Source organism: Anolis carolinensis, chromosome 1 (genome assembly GCF_035594765.1).
Source record: "Anolis carolinensis isolate JA03-04 chromosome 1, rAnoCar3.1.pri, whole genome shotgun sequence".
NCBI classification, from domain to species: domain Eukaryota; kingdom Metazoa; phylum Chordata; class Lepidosauria; order Squamata; family Dactyloidae; genus Anolis; species Anolis carolinensis.
The window spans coordinates 209274999-209292358 of NC_085841.1; the positions used below are offsets into that span (position 1 = coordinate 209274999).

Below are 17360 nucleotides of genomic sequence, written 5' to 3' on the forward strand. Positions count from 1 at the left end.
GAATAACTGTTCGGGAAAAGGTGTGATGGGAGGGGATTTTGTAGCGGGGGCACAGGAGTTTCATCAGGTGAATGAAGCCATCTTGTTCAACCATGCGGAATGGATGGTGATCAAGGGTCATCATCTCTCCCACACATTGGGTTATCTGGTGGGGTGTGGGTAATGTTTCCCCCGTTCTCTTCCTGGTTAATGGCAGGCCCCAATCTTCCAAGGTGGCCTGTGTCTGCCTTCCACCTTCTAAACATGGAGAACTTTGTGTGCTTATGCTGCCGCTGCAAGGGCTTGCAGCTCCCCCTCCTAGCGATATTGTGGGGGTGATGCCGCTTCATGTGAGAGCTCAACCCCAAGGTCGCAAGTTGTCTCGGGTCCCTCCTTCTGCTGATATTTGCCCCACAGTGTCTACAAACTGCCAAAGTGGCATGCTGAGAATGGATATTAAAATGGTCCCAAATGTAAGACCTCGGCCTTCCCATTGCCATGGCGCCGACGCCCAGGGAACTTTGAGTGCTGCCGATGGGGCAGTGGGAGGTTGGAGTCATGGGCACCATAACAGCAGTCCGAGAAAGTCCAAGATTTGATGGTACTACTTCATCCTCCTCACTGTCATTAGCGAGTGGAGGGGTGGGGTTTCCAAGTTCCTCATTATCCACCACCTGTACTTCCAGGACAGCAACACCTCCATGTTCCATTGTTCGTGCACTTGTCTCAGCTCTAACTTTCAAGAGTCGAACAGCCAGCTTCATCATCAAGTCCACCCACTCCCATCGTGGCGCGTTCAAGATGGATGGAATTCCCCCTAACCTTTTTGGCCCCCCACAGAGTCCGGGCTGTGGCTTGACCACTATGAGGACTTGGTCCACCAGACCCACGTTCAGCTGAACGCTTCATGATAGCGGGAGGGTTTTCAGATTTCAGAGGGAGGAAGGGATTGCGTTACAGGGGGGAAAGATGTGTTGCTTTGTTTGGCAACGTGTCCTGGGCTTAACTATCAGAAACCCTTCTCTTACTGTTGTTCTTATTCTGATACTGCAAAATGGGTATCCCAGTATTTTCCAGACATTGCAAGCATTGAAAAGTGTAAGACCCTGCCCGTGGGCACTGGGCAGTGAAAGAAAACCAAAGGGAAAAATAAAGCCCCCTTCTTTTGCCCAAGTTCTATTTCTGTGGATTATGGGAGTTCCACGGTTTGCCAGACTTTGCAAGCATTGAAAAGCGTAAGAGCCTGCCCATAGGCACTGGGCAGTGAAAGAAAACCAAAGGGAAAAATAAAGCCCCCTCCTTTTGCCCAAGTTCTATTTCTGTGGATTATGGGAGTTCCACGGTTTGCCAGACTTTGCTAAATGAAAATTGGAAAATTTGAATTCTTGTATTTGCAACTCACTTTAACGCCTTAGTATATGCAAAGAAAAGTTTCCCAAGAAACCCCCCAAAAAGCTGCTGAATTAAGTAGTACTCCTTTTATTCTTTGACTGAAAGAATATTACAGGAAAACTAAAAGCCCACCCCACCCCACCCAGACAATATGGCGCAGCAGAAAAATTACAGCGCTGGTGGGCAAACGGCAAACGCCAAGCTGGTGGGGGAAAAAAGCCCACAGGCCCTTTTAAAAATCACCCTCCTCCCCAAAGACCCACCCTTTTTTCCCTCCACACCCACCCTTTCCCCCGGTCCTTTTTGGATCCTCTCAAGCACAAAGCCCTGCGGCCACCAGGCAAGGAAGCTGTGATGCAGCAGAAAAATCTTGCCTGGAACCACACTCACTCTAAGGCAACCAACTACCCTCTCCAGATCCCCAGCGTGAATGAGCCACGAGGCGTCCTGCAGGCTCTTTTCATTGAGGACGTACAAGCCCCTCCCCTGAATTCAACGTGCTCTCCGATTGGCCACAGGGATGAAACAACAGGCTAGGTTGCCCCAGTGCACCGAAACAAATTTGGGTGATTTGCAAATGCTTGCTTTCCTTACGAAAAAAAACGATGACATCAGAAAAATGGGCTCTCGCGGTTCGAAACCGCGGGATCCACACGACGGGAAAATCCGCGTCGAATACCGCTTCAAAAATGACAAAACAAACGAATTGCTAACGACAAACGGGGAAACCGAATTTTTTGAGCAACCCTAGTAGGTACTATAGCTTGAGAAATGCTCACTGTAATTCTATAAGTTTGGTACCCCTCTCTTGTGGGTCTGAGCAGAAATTGTTGTGATAGAGAGTTTGGCTGTAAGCTATGCATTTGGTAGTGTACTCAGAGTACAAAGTAACAGTCAGTAGATTAATGATATAGTATGGTGCTTATATGTGCATTGTGTAGTTTTACAGTGGCGTCCCAAAAAGTGAACTAATTTTTTTAGTTCCAGATTGTGGTGGGGTAGACGTTATTGAAATTCTGGTGGAATATCTTGAATGAGTCCTTTCCATGAGTCAAAATTATGAAGATATCATCAATCAGGAAGAAGTGAGGTTTTTGGGTGCAGGTGCCGAAGCAGCTTTGTTCTAGTTCAGCAACGTGGACAAATTCTGATGTCATATGTATGCCCATGACAGTCCCGTTAACTTGGAGGTATATGTTATTACCAAAAGTGAAGTAGTTATGTGGAAGAACAAAATAGCAGACCTTGGTAGCTAAGACCTCTATGGTCCCCTCTAGAATGATGTTCCTAACAGTTTGTAATACATCCTTGTGCAAGATGTTGGTGTATAGGGATTCCATATCCATAGCAGATAAAATGATATTCTGTGGAAGGTTGTTGATAGACTGCAATTTCTGCAGGAAATAAGTAATGCCCTTCACATATTTGTGAGCCCTGGTGGCAAATGGTCTAAAAACATTGACCACATATTGATTGTTTGTTGATTGCTATATTTTTATGATATTTGACTTTTTGGTTTTTAATTATATTGTTTATTGTATGTTATATGTTTTAATTATGTAACTTTGAATTCCTTGTGTATGCTGGGCTTGGTCCCCATGTAGGCCACCCAAGTCCCTTCCAGGAGATGGTGGTGGTTTATACAAATGAAGTTATTATTAAGGTTATTATATCCAGAGGCGGCAACTGAAAGTGTTCCAGTGCTTGAGACAACCCTGTCCAGGGTTTCCCGTTTCTGTATTTCGAGTATTTCAAGATTATTGAGGCTCCTGGGATGTCAATTTGGATGTAGTTCTGCACCTACATGGGAAATTCCCTGTGTAAGTTGTGGAGAAGTCATAGTTATTGTGTTTAATTTTGTCTGTTGGAGTATGTATTTGTGTTTTAGTTGACAGTGGCTGAAACAGAAGCCATTTTGTTTCAATCCACAGTAGTGCTGTTACCATGGAGACGAAGCTAGCTAGCTCATCAGAGGGAGAAGTGGGCGGAACCAAGGAAAGGAAAAAAAGGGCAGTTTTAAAAAGAGAGTGAGTGTGTGTGAGGGAGAGTGCATGGCTGGAGGCTTTTCAGTCAGGAAGGGCTGAGGAGACAGGCCTGGCCAAAAATCTTTAGTCAGGGCAGACTAAAGGGAGTCTAGTCAAGATCTCTAGTTGAGAAAGGCTAGTGATCAGGGATTTGATCGGTATTGGATCAAATTAAAAGATTTTATTGTAGTTGTTCACTAAGGAGCTCAGCTGAGGTTAGAGTTCGCTACAATTTATATCATCAGTAAGAGAGTGGATTTACACCAGAAACTACTGTTGTGGTGGTTATAAGAGTTATTAAACCACTTATTTATTTAAAGTTCCATAAGTAAATCAATCAACCTGCAACCATAAACTTTGTACGCAATAAACTTGTTGTTCTTTGTTAACAACTGACTCATTTCATCTCATCTGCGTCTGTGGAGCCAAATTTCAATGGTAATTATTCAAAAGCCTCACGTTGGTGGCAGTTACCTTAATAAATCACCTAATTGGGGGAGAATAATAGTCACCGTTACCTCAGAAAGGGAACCACAACACAAAAATCCCTAACTACAGAGACAGAGGCTGGGATCTTGGAATAAAGATCACCCCCTGTAATCCTTCCCCTCATATAAAGGTGATATACATATAATCTAGAGGGATTAAAAGATTCAAAAATCCCCTCAGCAGTGGAAACAGCATTTAAAATTTACTTTCACACCATTGCAATTTGGTGGCAAAGGTGGGATCAAAAAGGATTCCTCCCTGTCACATCACCATCACATCCATCATCCTCCATCACAAAGTCTTTCCAGTATTCACCTATGGAAATGTTAAACCAAATTCTGTAAAATATAGTGTTTTACAGTTGTCCCTCGGCTTCCTGTGTTGGAATCACAGACACCTTAAAGGGCCAGACTTAAAAGTGACTCCAAAACAGAGTTTATTAAAACAAAAGAAAAGGGACGCAGAGAAACTAAAATGCAGTTCCACTGGTCAAAACTCAAAAAACCAAACCAGACCTAGTCCAAAAGGTTAACAGAAATATAATCCAGATTAACTGGATGCAAAGAGCAATAAGTCAAACAAAGAGCTCTGAGGCAAAACAAAAAGGCACAGTACACAAATGGTTAACAAAATGAGTCGCAGGAAGAGAAGCGTCGTCAGCCGAAGTCCAGGGTCGAAGCAGGAGAAATCCAAAACAGCGTTGCTCCAGTGTCCACAGAAGCAGCGTCTTTAGCCAAACCGGTCCAGGTCCAAACTGCAGATCCGAATCTAACGACGAACACTAAACAGGCAACAGCAAGTCTACAAGAATCTTTACCAATACACACCACCCAGCACACGAACGCACATCAACACCTTGCCTTCTGCAAAGCCGGGGCCCGGGCTGTGGCGCAGGCAGAAGAGCAAGCCAGCTGCAATTAACTGCAATGAATCACGCTGACCAGGAGGTCATGAGTTCAAGGCCCGCTCGGAGCCTATGTTGTTTGTCTTTGTTCTATGTTAAAAGGCATTGAATGTTTGCCTATATGTGTAATGTGATCCGCCCTGAGTCCCCTTCAGGGTGAGAAGGGCGGAATATAAATGCTGTAAATAAATAAATAAATAAATAAGATCCCTCACCCCTTTTATCTACAAACCGTCATCAGAAGATGAACTGACCACCGCCCCATCACTATGACCCATAGTTGCTCCCAGCTCTTTATGTGAATTCCCTTGACTTTCCCTCCAATTTCTCCATCTCCTGTCAAGACTTAGATCCCCCCAAGACTCAGTTGGATCCCTTGATTGCCAGTCTTCACCCCCAGAGAATCCCATAAAGGTATCACTAGTTGTTGGTGCCTCACAAATAGCTTGCACTTCTCTTATCTTAGTCCAATCCATGGTGTCTTCTTCTTCTCCTTCACTCATTGACCCATCGTCCTCAGAGAATCCCTCAAACGACTCCTCATCTGTAGGTGCTGTAAGTATGTCCCAGATCCTCTTTCTCTGCTGCTCATCATCAGATTCCTGCTCCCGAGTAACCCTTTACCCCCTTCTGGTACCCATACTACTGTTTGTAACGTTACTCACAGGCTCTACTACAACATCCTGTGTGTAGTCAGGTTGATCCATTATGACCACAGCTCCTCCTCTGTTAGCTTCTTTGCTGACAATATTAGAATAGCATATGGTTCCTTACACAAAGTTAGGGAAATATATTAATCTCTATTAAGAATATAAAACTTTAGATATAAAATTCAACATACAGATTTTCTTCCTCTTTTAAGGTGACATCCCTGATTTATTTAGTGAAGATGAGGTGGATGGCATAATTTCTTCTACAAGGATGGAGCTATGGAGGCTTGGCCAAGCTGATTCAAAAGAGAACTTCTGGCAATTTTTTATTGATCGCATTCGGCGGCAGCTAAAGGTAAAGATGGAAAATGAACATTTAAAAAATCAACATGTAATAACTATTCTAGGATGGTGCATACAGAATAAATTCTCATAATAAACACAATTTTATGGCCCGTTATCTCTGTTAATGAGGACAACAAATCAATATATTGATTTTTTTTGACAAAATCTAGTTATTGGACAGCTACAGAACTATCTTTTACATTAAGTGCAAAACCATAGTGAATTATGGACATTCAATCTGGATCATAGCTTTGCATCCTTTCCTTATGGATAAAAAGTGTTTATTTCAGAGATGACAGAATAATAAGCATCATTGACTATTAAGGGAAAATTTAGTATCTCCTACAGTTGTAAATAATTCAGAATAAATGTGGAGGCAATTACAGAGCTTGAAGCATCATAAAAAATGTTCAGTATTAATAGTTCCATTTGATGATGATATAATTGGTGGTGATGATGACCAACTTGAGTTCCTATATTAGAAGAAAAGTGGGATAGAAATAAAATAAAATAACAAATGATGTAGATATATGAATAAAAACTTCCAAAGGGGAAACTGTATTAGTTTTAGGAAGCAAGAACAAGGGTCTTGCTTTAAAAATACTACTAATTCCTCAGTCATTGGCTGCCATTCCTGGGTGAGCTTCCAGGAAAGAATAAAGCAATTGAAATTAATGGGCACAAAAGTGGTGCTGGTTCCTGGTACACTGGAAAAAATGAAATGGTGCTCCCTTCCACCAAGTATGTATAGACTAGTGCTTCTCAGATTGATGAAAGACAGAGCCGGTCCAACAATGAGGCTAATTAAGCAGTTGCTTGGAGCGCAAAACATACGGGGGCGCAGTTGAGACTGCTTTTTCTGTTGATTTCTTGTAAAACATGTTGTTTTAGTGCTTAATTTGTAAAATCGTAATGTAATTTGATGTTTAATAGGCTTTCCCTTAATCCCTCCTTATTATCCAACATTTTCGCTTATCCAACGCTTTTATTTTTCAGTGATAGGTTTGTGGGGGGGCACCAAAATTCTGTTCGCCTACACTTGAAAAATACCTAGGGCTGGCTCTGATGAAAGATTGACAGGATATTTGTAGATGTAGAACACCAATGGGAACCATCAAGTCTCAGGTCCAAATCTGAAAGCCCTTCTTTTACTCAGATTTCCACATATGACCTTTAGAAAAGGTGGCTGACTACTTTTAAAACTAAAAATTACTTTTAGTTGATTTCTGGCTTTGCTTGGGGGCAAAACACATCATAAAATTTTCCTTTCATTCTCTTGAGGTTGTATGGAGGGGACTGTGTAAAAAAATAGAATATCAAAAGTACTATGCCAAATTACTTGAATTAAAATGTGCATAACAAACACCAGATTAATTGATGCTTATATAAACAGATAACTAGGATTTGCTATTTCAAAGCATTCATTTTGAAACTCAGTGCATTCATACATTTGTTAGCCTTTAGGCATTACAGAGCACTATTGTTTTTAGTGCAATAGAGCAACATGATTGCCCACCTGGAATTTTTTAATTTGTAATAAGTAATCCTGTGAATTATCCATAAAGAAAATAAGACTGCAAACAAGAAATCATAAAGGAAGAGAAATTCCTCTTCTTAGATAGAGGGCCCCTCCAGACAGGGTCCAAAATATGGGGCCTTTTGGACTTTTGTCTGAGGTGGCCAAACAATACCTCGGGTAAAACCCTGCTTTATCCCGAAGTAATTAGATACCCCATTAGATCTGGGCCTTATTGAAAGGCCCAGCTCTAATGGTGTCTGTCCCCACAACCCAAATCGCTTCCTTGGGCTCCATGAGCTCGGAGAACCGAGGTGGGCACTCCCCTCCTCTCCAACCCCCCCTCCAAGACTTAAAAATAAAGAAAAACTTACTGGGTCACCATGAGGCTTCTCTGGCAGCCCTCCTAGTGCATAAATATGACCCACCAGGAACTGGGAAGATTGCTCCTGCCCCCCACCTCCTGGAGCATCACTTTTACACGCCAGAAGGGCTGCTGGAGTAGCCTCATGGCAACCCTGTAAGTTTTTCTTTATTTTGAAGGCTTTTTTGGGGGGGGGGGGTGGCCTACTGCCATCTCGAAAGCTTTCAGGATGGCATGGGGACACCCACGTGGGAAAGCCCGGGTTTTGGGGGAGGTGTGGGGACTTACACCCGCTTTGGAGTGGGTTTCTTTAACCTCCTCTGAAATGGGTTGAAGCCCTGTGTGGAAGCGCCCAGAGATTGCTTCTGAATGAATGACCTTCAGATAAAGCTTGACAGTCTGTTGTGAACATGTAAAGCAGTACTTACTAGAATTTTCTCTGTTGGATGTGAATTACATTCAAATTAATAGAACCTTCCCAAATAAATATGTTTATGATTTAGGTGATAAGAGTGCTGGTGAATCAACCCTGCTGCAGACTCTATGTTAATTTCCCCATCCCATATGGATCTTTTGTCTTGAATAGAAAAGAGAATTATATCTTTATTGCCATGGTTGTACCCTACGCTGTCCCATAGTTTGTGCTCCTTTAAATCAACCTGTTATAGTTCTTTGAAACCAGAATGCTCTACCTTTTTCTCTGTCTAGTGTCTATGACTACCTTCAAAGTAAAATTGCCTGGTTTGTAAATTAATTGTTAGAACTTTAATTCTGGATTGTGTGGTGTTTTTACTGAGTTCCAGAATGCTATTGACTCTCAAATACCATACACAAGATCAGTACAGTCAGCTCACGGGAGATTGATTCTAGGACAGAACAGATATCAAAATCTGTGGTTGTTCAAGTCCCATTTATAAAGGGACTTATAGAAAGGGACTCAATGTGTGGATTCAGTGTATTTCAAATTGGGTGTATTGGGGAATTATTCATCCTTTCTCTAAGTTAACAATTACTGGGACAACACTGTAAAAATTCTACAAAATTTCCAGCATAGTTCCTCACTTGCCTGTTTCTTAAGGACTAGCACAGCTATCTGCATGCAGAGATGGAGCTCTGCAATAAGAAAGGAGCTTTAGCACCACTGGTTCCTTTCCACCTCATCACCTCTCAAGAACCCCAAAGTCAACTGATGTACTTGTTCTCAAATCTCTGCCTTCTTTCCCATCTTACAAGGGTTGGTATATCCTGACAACTTGTTTTCTCTCTTGTCCCTCTTCTTACCAAACAGTAATTTCTTTGTAATCAGCAGGGGAGTGCCACAGAATACAGTGTTTGCCAGTCAGTTAAGTCTTTACATATGAAAGCACTCCTGCTCAGGTCCGGTCCAACGTGGAAGCCGATTATGCCTCAGTGTCGGACGCACGTCAACAGGGGGCACTGTCGAGGCCTCGTTTTGCGCTGGTGTTTATCCAGGTGATCATCATGTCAGACAAGTGCCTGACACAGACTCTGGATGGCCTAGCACATGCTCCGGAAGGCCTAGCACAGGCTCCGGAAGCCCGCGTCAGGCCTTCCGGTAGGCTGCGCAGGCCTTCTGGAGCCCGCGTCAGGCACTCCGGAGCCTGCATCGGGCACTCCGCAGCCTCGTGCTGGCCTCTGAAGCCTCTAGCCAACCTACGCAGCCTCACGCTGGCCTCCGCGGCCTCGTGCTGGCCTCTAAGGCCTCTGGCCGGGCTCTGAGGCCTCTGGCTGGCCTCTGAGGCCTCTGGCTGGCCTCCGTGGCCTGGCCTGCCTTTGCCTCCTCAAGGCCAGGTCTCTGGGCTGCCTGGACATGTTCCAGAAGCCCACCTATGGCAGGCATCCTCAGAGGTTGTGAGGTCTGTTGGAATCAAGGTAAGTTAGGTTACATATCTGGACCTCAATATATGCTTATTTATTTATTTATTTACTATATTTATACCCTGCTCTTCTCAACCCTGAAGGGGACTCAGAGTGGCTTACAGATTATGGCAAAATTCAGTGCCGCATTATACAACAAATAATAAACATAACATATCAAATTATACAACAATTAAAACATATAAATGCATTAAAACAGATTAAACCAAAGTTTTAAAGGAACAGGTGTTGTTATGTAATGTACTTGTTATTTTTATGATTGGAGTCAGTTTTTGGGAGATAGGGTGGTATATAAATATATTATTATTATTATTATTATTATTATTATTATTATTATTATTATGTCCAGGGTGGGAGAAAGGATGTTTTGGTGCTTAATTTGTAATATCATAATGTAATTTGATGTCTAATAGGCTTTTTCCTTAATCTCTCCTTATTACCCAACATTTTTGCTTATCCAACGCTTTTATTTTTCAGTGATTGGTTGGTCGGCGGGGGTGGGGGGCAAAATTCTGTTCGCTTACACTGGAAAACTACCTTGGGCCTGCCCTGCTCCTGCTAGATTGAAGATTTCCTGTATATTGCTTGTGACTCTAGTAAACAAAATTGGATTTACATGTTCTGCTGTTCTTCATAGAGTTTCTTCACTGTTGATATTCTGTTGGTGGCATTGGCATGATGGATTGAGTCACAAGGGCTTTTGTCTCTGACTGTGCAAAAATAACAGTAATAATAATAATAGTAGTAGTAATAATAATAATAATAATAATAATAATAATGTTATTGTTGTATCCCAGCCACAGGCTGGCCAGATTCAAGATGAAGATGAAGGGGATTCTGGTTTTGGGATTCAAGAGCAGCAGTCTGAGGCTGAAGCCAGCTCAAAGATGCAGTTTCAGTTTGAGCAGGATGAACTGCTGACCCCAGGAGAAACAGATAATGGTCAGGCTGACATTCTTCCCTTGAGAAACGATGAGGGAGAAACTTCAGCTTTGGAAAATAATGAGGGAGACGGTTTAGCTCCAGGCCAGGTGCAAGATAACAGTAGCACAAGCAATGAGTTATCCAGAGAGGACTGTTTGTCTTGGATGGGTTCCCAGTTTCGTAGAAGTGAGCGTTTAGCGCGCAAACAGGAGTCTAGCTGTGGGAAAAGGAACGCCTTCCTGAGTTGTTATTAAAGTGTGCTTTAGCAGATCACTCTTTGTCAGAGCAATTCATCACTTCATCTATGTGGATGTTTTCCTTGCCAGTGTTCTTGGATTCTTGGGCCTTGTTCTTTGGACTCTATGGACTAATACCTTACCTTGTGGATTATTGCTCTTGCCATGCTCTTTGAACTTATGGACCTTGCATTTTTGGATTATTGGACATTTGTTTACCTTGTGATCTTATTGGACTTATTGACTCTTTCACTACAACTTTGAACTACCTTTTGATTGCTTGCTTGATTTATATTCTGCTTTTCTTAATAAAAACCTCAAAAGACTACCTGTGTGTCTGACTGGGTATCTATAGCAAGGTGAACCTAGCCTGAGGTGCGACAGTTATTCCCCCCGCAGGTGCCACCTTGATGTGGTGGTGGTGGGGGGGGGGCTTAACTGCTCCAATGATGACTGAGGGCTGTGCTGGTGGTAGTGTAACTACCGGCAGGTCCAACCAAGCCAGAGAGGCCTCAGCAGCAGAGCAGAACTAAGAGCACCTAACCCATTAGCATTATGGAGAATCAAACCAAAATGAAGTCTATACTGGCTCGGTCATCACCCAGGATAAAAAGGACCACAGTGGATGCTGCTAATTCTGGACATCCATCAACAAGTGGGCTACGGAATCAAAATACAAGTGAACAGTCACAGAAGCGACAGAAATATACAATGCCAGAAAACCGCAAAGTTATGAAATGCTATAACAACTCTGAACCTCAAAAGAGCGGCTACCAAAAAAGAATGCATCCGTTTTTCTTTTTTTTCGTGTCAGGAGCAACCGAAGTTGCTTCTGGATGGAAACAAGAGTACCCTGACTCACAGATAACAGAACCCCAACTGGCTGACCAACGAAGATTCATAATCAAAGTGTTCAGTGAAGTTGAACTCGAAGAAATCCAGAAAATCTGCAAAGCAAATTACCATCATATCACAGCACAGACAGCAGCAGAGACTCCAGCAATGCTTGGAATGGTGGAACAGATTGAACCAGAAGAAAGTGTGGAGCTTTTGCAAGAATTGGAAGAACCAGCACTAGAGACACCTGTTGAACCACCAGGAACCTTGACAGCAAGACAACAAGATAAGATCTTGGCTTATGCTGCAGCAAATGCAATAAGAAAGCGGCTCCCAACTCTAAAAACAGTGCCCAAGAAACACCTGGCGCCTCTCATGAAAGATGTGAATACAGTACTCTCCACTGTCCAAATAACATCAGTTGAACAAACAAACCAGTATGCCTACAGTGCAGCAGTGATAGTAACAGAAAAGCTTGGGCTCCTACAACCAAGGTAGCCCCAAAGAAAATCAACTGGAAGTGGAAGGTCAAGCTAGAGTTGAAAATCAAGAAACTCAGATCAGATGCAAGTAACCTGAAAAATATGAAATAGAAGTAACTGAAGAATGACAAAATCAAGCAATACCTGATCAGAAAGTACTGGCTGAACACCAGAAAAATTGAAGAAGCTTTGGAAATCGTGAAAGAACAAATTATAGCAACAGCCAGAAAAATTGAAAGATATGAATCATCCAGTACAGACAAAATCAACTGTTTCAATCAGACCAAAGACAGTTCTACCAGAGTCTGAACCAAACAACAGACATAGTAACCATAAAGCCAGAGAAAACTGCAACAACAAATTTCTGGAAAGAGCTTTAGGAAAATAATAAGAACTACTATTATTATAATAAGAATTATAATAATAATAAGAACAAAAAGGAGTTTGAAGGAAAATTCTCACAGAACAAAATGGAACAGATGGAAATAACAACTGAAATGATCAGCAAACAAGTGCAAAAAGTCAAGAACTGGACATCGCCTGGTAGTGAACAACTTCATGGATTTTGGCTCAAACATCTGATTAGTTTACATGGAAAAATGGCCCAACAATTCAATGAGATGCTGCAGAAAGGAAGTATCAGTGAATGGCTAAAAACTGGAAGAACATACCTGATACAAAAGGATCCAGCAAAAGGAGCAGCACCAGGAAACTACAGGCCAATAACGTGTCTGCCCACTATGTTTAAACTACTGACTGGCATCATAGCTGACAAAATTCAAGACTATATTGAAGAAAAAAACATCTTGCCAGATGAACAGAAAGGCAACAAACGGAAAAGCAGGGGCATTTTGTTAATTGACAAAATGATTCTGGAGAACTGTAAAAGCCGAAAAGCTAATCTTCACATGATGTGGATTGACCACAAAAAGGCCTTTGACTCACTCCCACACAGCTGGATCATCAAGTGCCTGGACGCCATCGGGATTAGTAAAAACATTGGTACCTTTATTGAAAACATGATGGAGCACTGGAGAACTGAACTGTTTGTTGGAAATGAAAGCTATGGACTTGTCAACATTAGAAGAGGAATTTTCCAGGGAGACTCATTGTCCCCTCTGCTTTTCATTTTTGCCATGATCCCTCTGGTCAACAATCTTACAAAAAACAAATCTCGGTTATCAAACATCTAAGAAATCTCACAACATTTAGCATCTGATGTACATGGGTGACCTGAAGCTGTATGGGAAAATGGAAACTGAAATCCAGTCTCTGGCTAACACTGTCCGAATTTTTAGCACTGATAATAGCATGGAGTTTGGTTTGGACAAATGTTCGACAGTGGCATTGAAGAAGGGAAAAATCATTGAAAGTGAGGGCATAAATATGCCTAATGGCCAAACAATAAAGTGTCACCAACCAGAGGCCTATAAATATCTGGGCATATTACAGCTGGACAACATCAAGCATGAATATGTGAAAACTGTGGTCAGCAAAGAATACACACAAAGGGTCGGAAAAATTCTCAAAGGCAAGCTCAATGGAGACAACACCATCAAGGCCATAAACACCTGGGCCACACCTGTCATAAGATATACTGCTGGCATCATAAACTGGACACAGGAACTGGACAATTTGGACAGAAAAATAAGAAAACTCATGACCATTCATCATTCACTGCACCCTCGCAGGGTGCAGAAGAGGACTCTGACAAGTAAAACAAACAGTCAAAGAAGAAAAACTTGCCCTGGCAGAATATGTAAAGCAGAGTGAAGAACCTGCTTTGATTGAAGTCAAAAATCAGAAACTCCTCAAAACACAGCAGACAAAGAATCAGTACAGGAAAACCGCACTACAAATTAGAGCTGACAGCTGGCACAACAACACACTGCATGGAAAGTTCCTTGACAAAACTGAAGGAAAAGCTGATAAGAAGAGTCCTTGTAGAAGAGTCCTTGTAGATTTAAAACGGCCTCCTGACACAGTAAATTTGGGTGCCCAGATTGGCAATCCCTCCGGTCTAAAGGTGGTGCTGCTGAACGCCAGGTCTGTTAATGGAAAAGCAGCAATCATCCAGGATCTTATCCTGGATGAGCGGGCAGACCTGACGTTCACAATGGAGACCTGGCTGGACGAGGCTGGGGGGGCCAATCTCACCCAGCTTTGTCCGCCAGGGTATACCGTGCAGCACCAACCAAGATCTGGAGGGAGGGGAGGAGGGGTTGCAGTGGTCTATAAGGAGTCCATCCCTTTGCCCCATCCCACAGTCAACCTTGTTTGAGTGTGCTCATCTGAGGATAGGTGACCAGGACAGAATAGGGATTCTGTTAGTGTACCGACTACCCTGCTGCACTACAGTCTCCTTGCCTGAGCTAGTGGGGGTGGTCTCCGGCCTGGCATTGGAGTCCCAATGGCTCATTGTGCTGGGGGACTTCAATGTCCATGCCAAGACCACTCTATCCGGGGCGGCTCAGGACTTCATGGCCACCATGGCAACCATGGGGCTGTCCCAACTAGTATCTGGGCACACACTTGACTTGGTTTTCTGCCAGGGATGGGAGGAAGGTGGCAGTGTGGAGGAGCTCATCATTGCTCCTTTGCCATGGACCGACCATCACCTGATCAGGTTTAGACTCACTGCTACCCCCCAACCTTCGCAGGGGTGGAGGACCTATTAAAATGGTCCGCCCCAGGAGGCTTATGGATCCGGATGGATTCCTGATGGCTCTTGGGGAGTTTCCCACCACCTCAGCTGGTGATCCTGTTGATGCTCTGGTCGCTCTCTGGAATAAGGAGGTTACTAGGGCAATAGACACGATTGCTCCAGAACGTCCCCTCTCGAGTACCCTAGCTAAACCATCTCCTTGGTTCACTGAGGAGTTGGCAGCGATGAAGCGAAAGAAGAGGGAACTAGAGGGCGTGTGGCATTCGAAGCCGAGCGAGCCAAACCGAACACAGCTATGTCTCTACCTCAGGGCATATGCCGCGGCAATAGATGCTGCAAAGAATGTTTTCTTTGCAGCTAATATTGCGTCCAGCGGAGCTGTTCCGAATTGTCAGAGGTTTGTTATATCCCGTCCCTCAAGACGGGATCCCTGACAACTCATCAGCCCGCTGTGAAGCATTTGCTCGGTTCTTTGCGGACAAAGTCGCTTTGATCCGTTCTGGCTTTGACACCATATTAACGGCAGTCTCTGAGGATGTAGCACGAGCACCTGCTTGTCCTATTTCAATTGGTTCAGCCTGAGGACATAGACAAGGTGCTTGGAGAGGTGAGGGCTACCACATGCATCCTAGACTCCTACCCATCCTGGCTGGTGAGAAAAGCCAGAAGGGGATTGGCCGAATGGGTGAAGGTGGTGGTGAATGCCTCCCTTCGGGAAGGCATATTTCCAGCGAGCCTTAAATTGGCTGTTATCAAAACGCTGTTGAAAAAGCCATCACTGGACCCCACTCAATTGGATAACTATCGGCCTATTTCCAATCTCCCCTTTTTGGGTAAGGTCGTGGAATGTGTGGTGGCCACACAACTCCAACATTCTTGGTAGATACCAATTTTCTGGATCCAGCGCAGTCTGGCTTCAGGCCAGGGCATGGTACCAAGACAGCCTTCATCGCCTTAGTTGATGATCTACGCCGGGAACTGGACAGGGGGAGTGTGTCCCTGCTGGTTCTGCTGGACCTCTCAGCGGCCTTCGATAGCGTTGACCACGGTATCCTTTTGAGGTGCCTTGCCGGGATGGGGTTCGGGGGTACTGTTCTGCAGTGGCTCTGGTCCTTTCTGGAGGGTCGTTCCCAGATGGTGTCACTGGGGGACACCTGCTCGGCCACACAACCATTGTCTTGTGGGGTCCCGCAGGGCTTTGTATTGTCTCCCATGTTGTTTAACATCTACATGAAGCCGTTGGGAGAGATCATCCGGAGTTTCGGGGTGCGGTGTCATCTGTACGCAGATGATGTCCAGCTCTGTCACTCCTTCCCACCTGTCACTAAGGAGGCGGTTCAGGTCCTGAACTGGTGTCTGGCCATTGTGTCGGACTGGATGAGGGCCAACAAATTGAAATTGAATCCAGACAAGACAGAGGTCCTCCTGGTCAGTCGTAAGGCTGAGCAAGGAATAGGGTTACAGCCTGTGTTGGACGGGCTCGCACTTTCCCTGAAGACACAAGTTCGCAGTCTGGGGGTTCTCCTGGACTCATCGCTGAGCCTGGAACCCCAGGTCTCAGCGGTGGCCAGGGGAGCATTCGCACAACTCAGACTTGTGCGCCAGCTGCGCCCGTTCCTTGGGAGGTCTGACTTGGCCATGGTGGTCCATGCTCTGGTTACATCTCATTTGGACTACTGCAACGCACTCTACGTGGGGTTGCCTTTGAAGACGGCCTGGAAGCTCCAACTAGTACAACGGGCGGCAGCCAGATTAATAACCGGGGCAGCTTACAGGGAGCGCACCACCCCCCTCCTAAGCCAGCTCCACTGGCTGCCGATATGCTACCGAGCCCAATTCAAAGTGCTGGTTTTGACCTATAAAGCCCTAAACGGTTCTGGCCCAATCTACTTGTCCGAACGTATCTCCTCCTATGAACCAGTAAGATCACTAAGATCATCTGGAGAGGCCCTGCTCTCGGTCCCACCTGCCTCACAGGCGCGGCTGGTGGGAATGAGGGACAGGGCCTTCTCGGTGGTGGCTCCCCGGCTGTGGAACGCCCTCCCTGGAGATATCCGACAGGCTCTTACCCTGCTGGGATTCAGAAGGGCCGTGAAAACATGGTTATGTGCCCAAGCTTTCAATGAGTAAATGACAAAGTTGACATGGCCTGATTTAAGGATGAAGCATGAGGATCTTGGACGAATGGAATTAATTATATATACGTTTTTAAGGTTTATATAATGTGGTTTAACAATGTTATTAATGGATCTGTTTATATTGTTTTGTTTTTATGATTGCATTTTGGGCATTAAATTTTGCCAATTTTTGTAAGCCGCCCTGAGTCCCCTCGGGTGAGAAGGGCGGGGTATAAATGTTGTAAATAAATAAATAAGGAGAAGACCTGGCTATGGCTCACAAATGGGACCCTGAAGAAGGAGACAGAAGGGCTGATCCTTGCAGCCCAGGAGCAAGCCGTCAGAACAAATGCAATTAAAGCCAAGATTGAAAAATCAGCTGATGACCCAAAATGCAGACTGTGCAAGGAAGCTGATGAAACCATTTATCATATCTTCAGCTGCTGTAAGAAAATCGCATAGACAGACTACAAACAGAGGCACAATTATGTGGCCCAAATGATTCATTGGAACTTATGCCTCAAATACCACCTCCCT

The 17360-nt window shown here is 44.2% G+C and overlaps 1 protein-coding gene across 1 annotated transcript in view; it reads left to right on the top strand.

Moving 5' to 3' along the window:
• LOC100566766 (dynein axonemal heavy chain 11) overlaps window positions 1-17360 on the top strand; it is a 371602-nt gene that overhangs the window by 177977 nt on the left and 176265 nt on the right. The window contains 2 exon segments of the mRNA XM_062961877.1: window positions 5651-5793; window positions 9041-9391. Of these exon segments, the coding sequence (XP_062817947.1) occupies window positions 5651-5793; window positions 9041-9391 (494 nt within the window).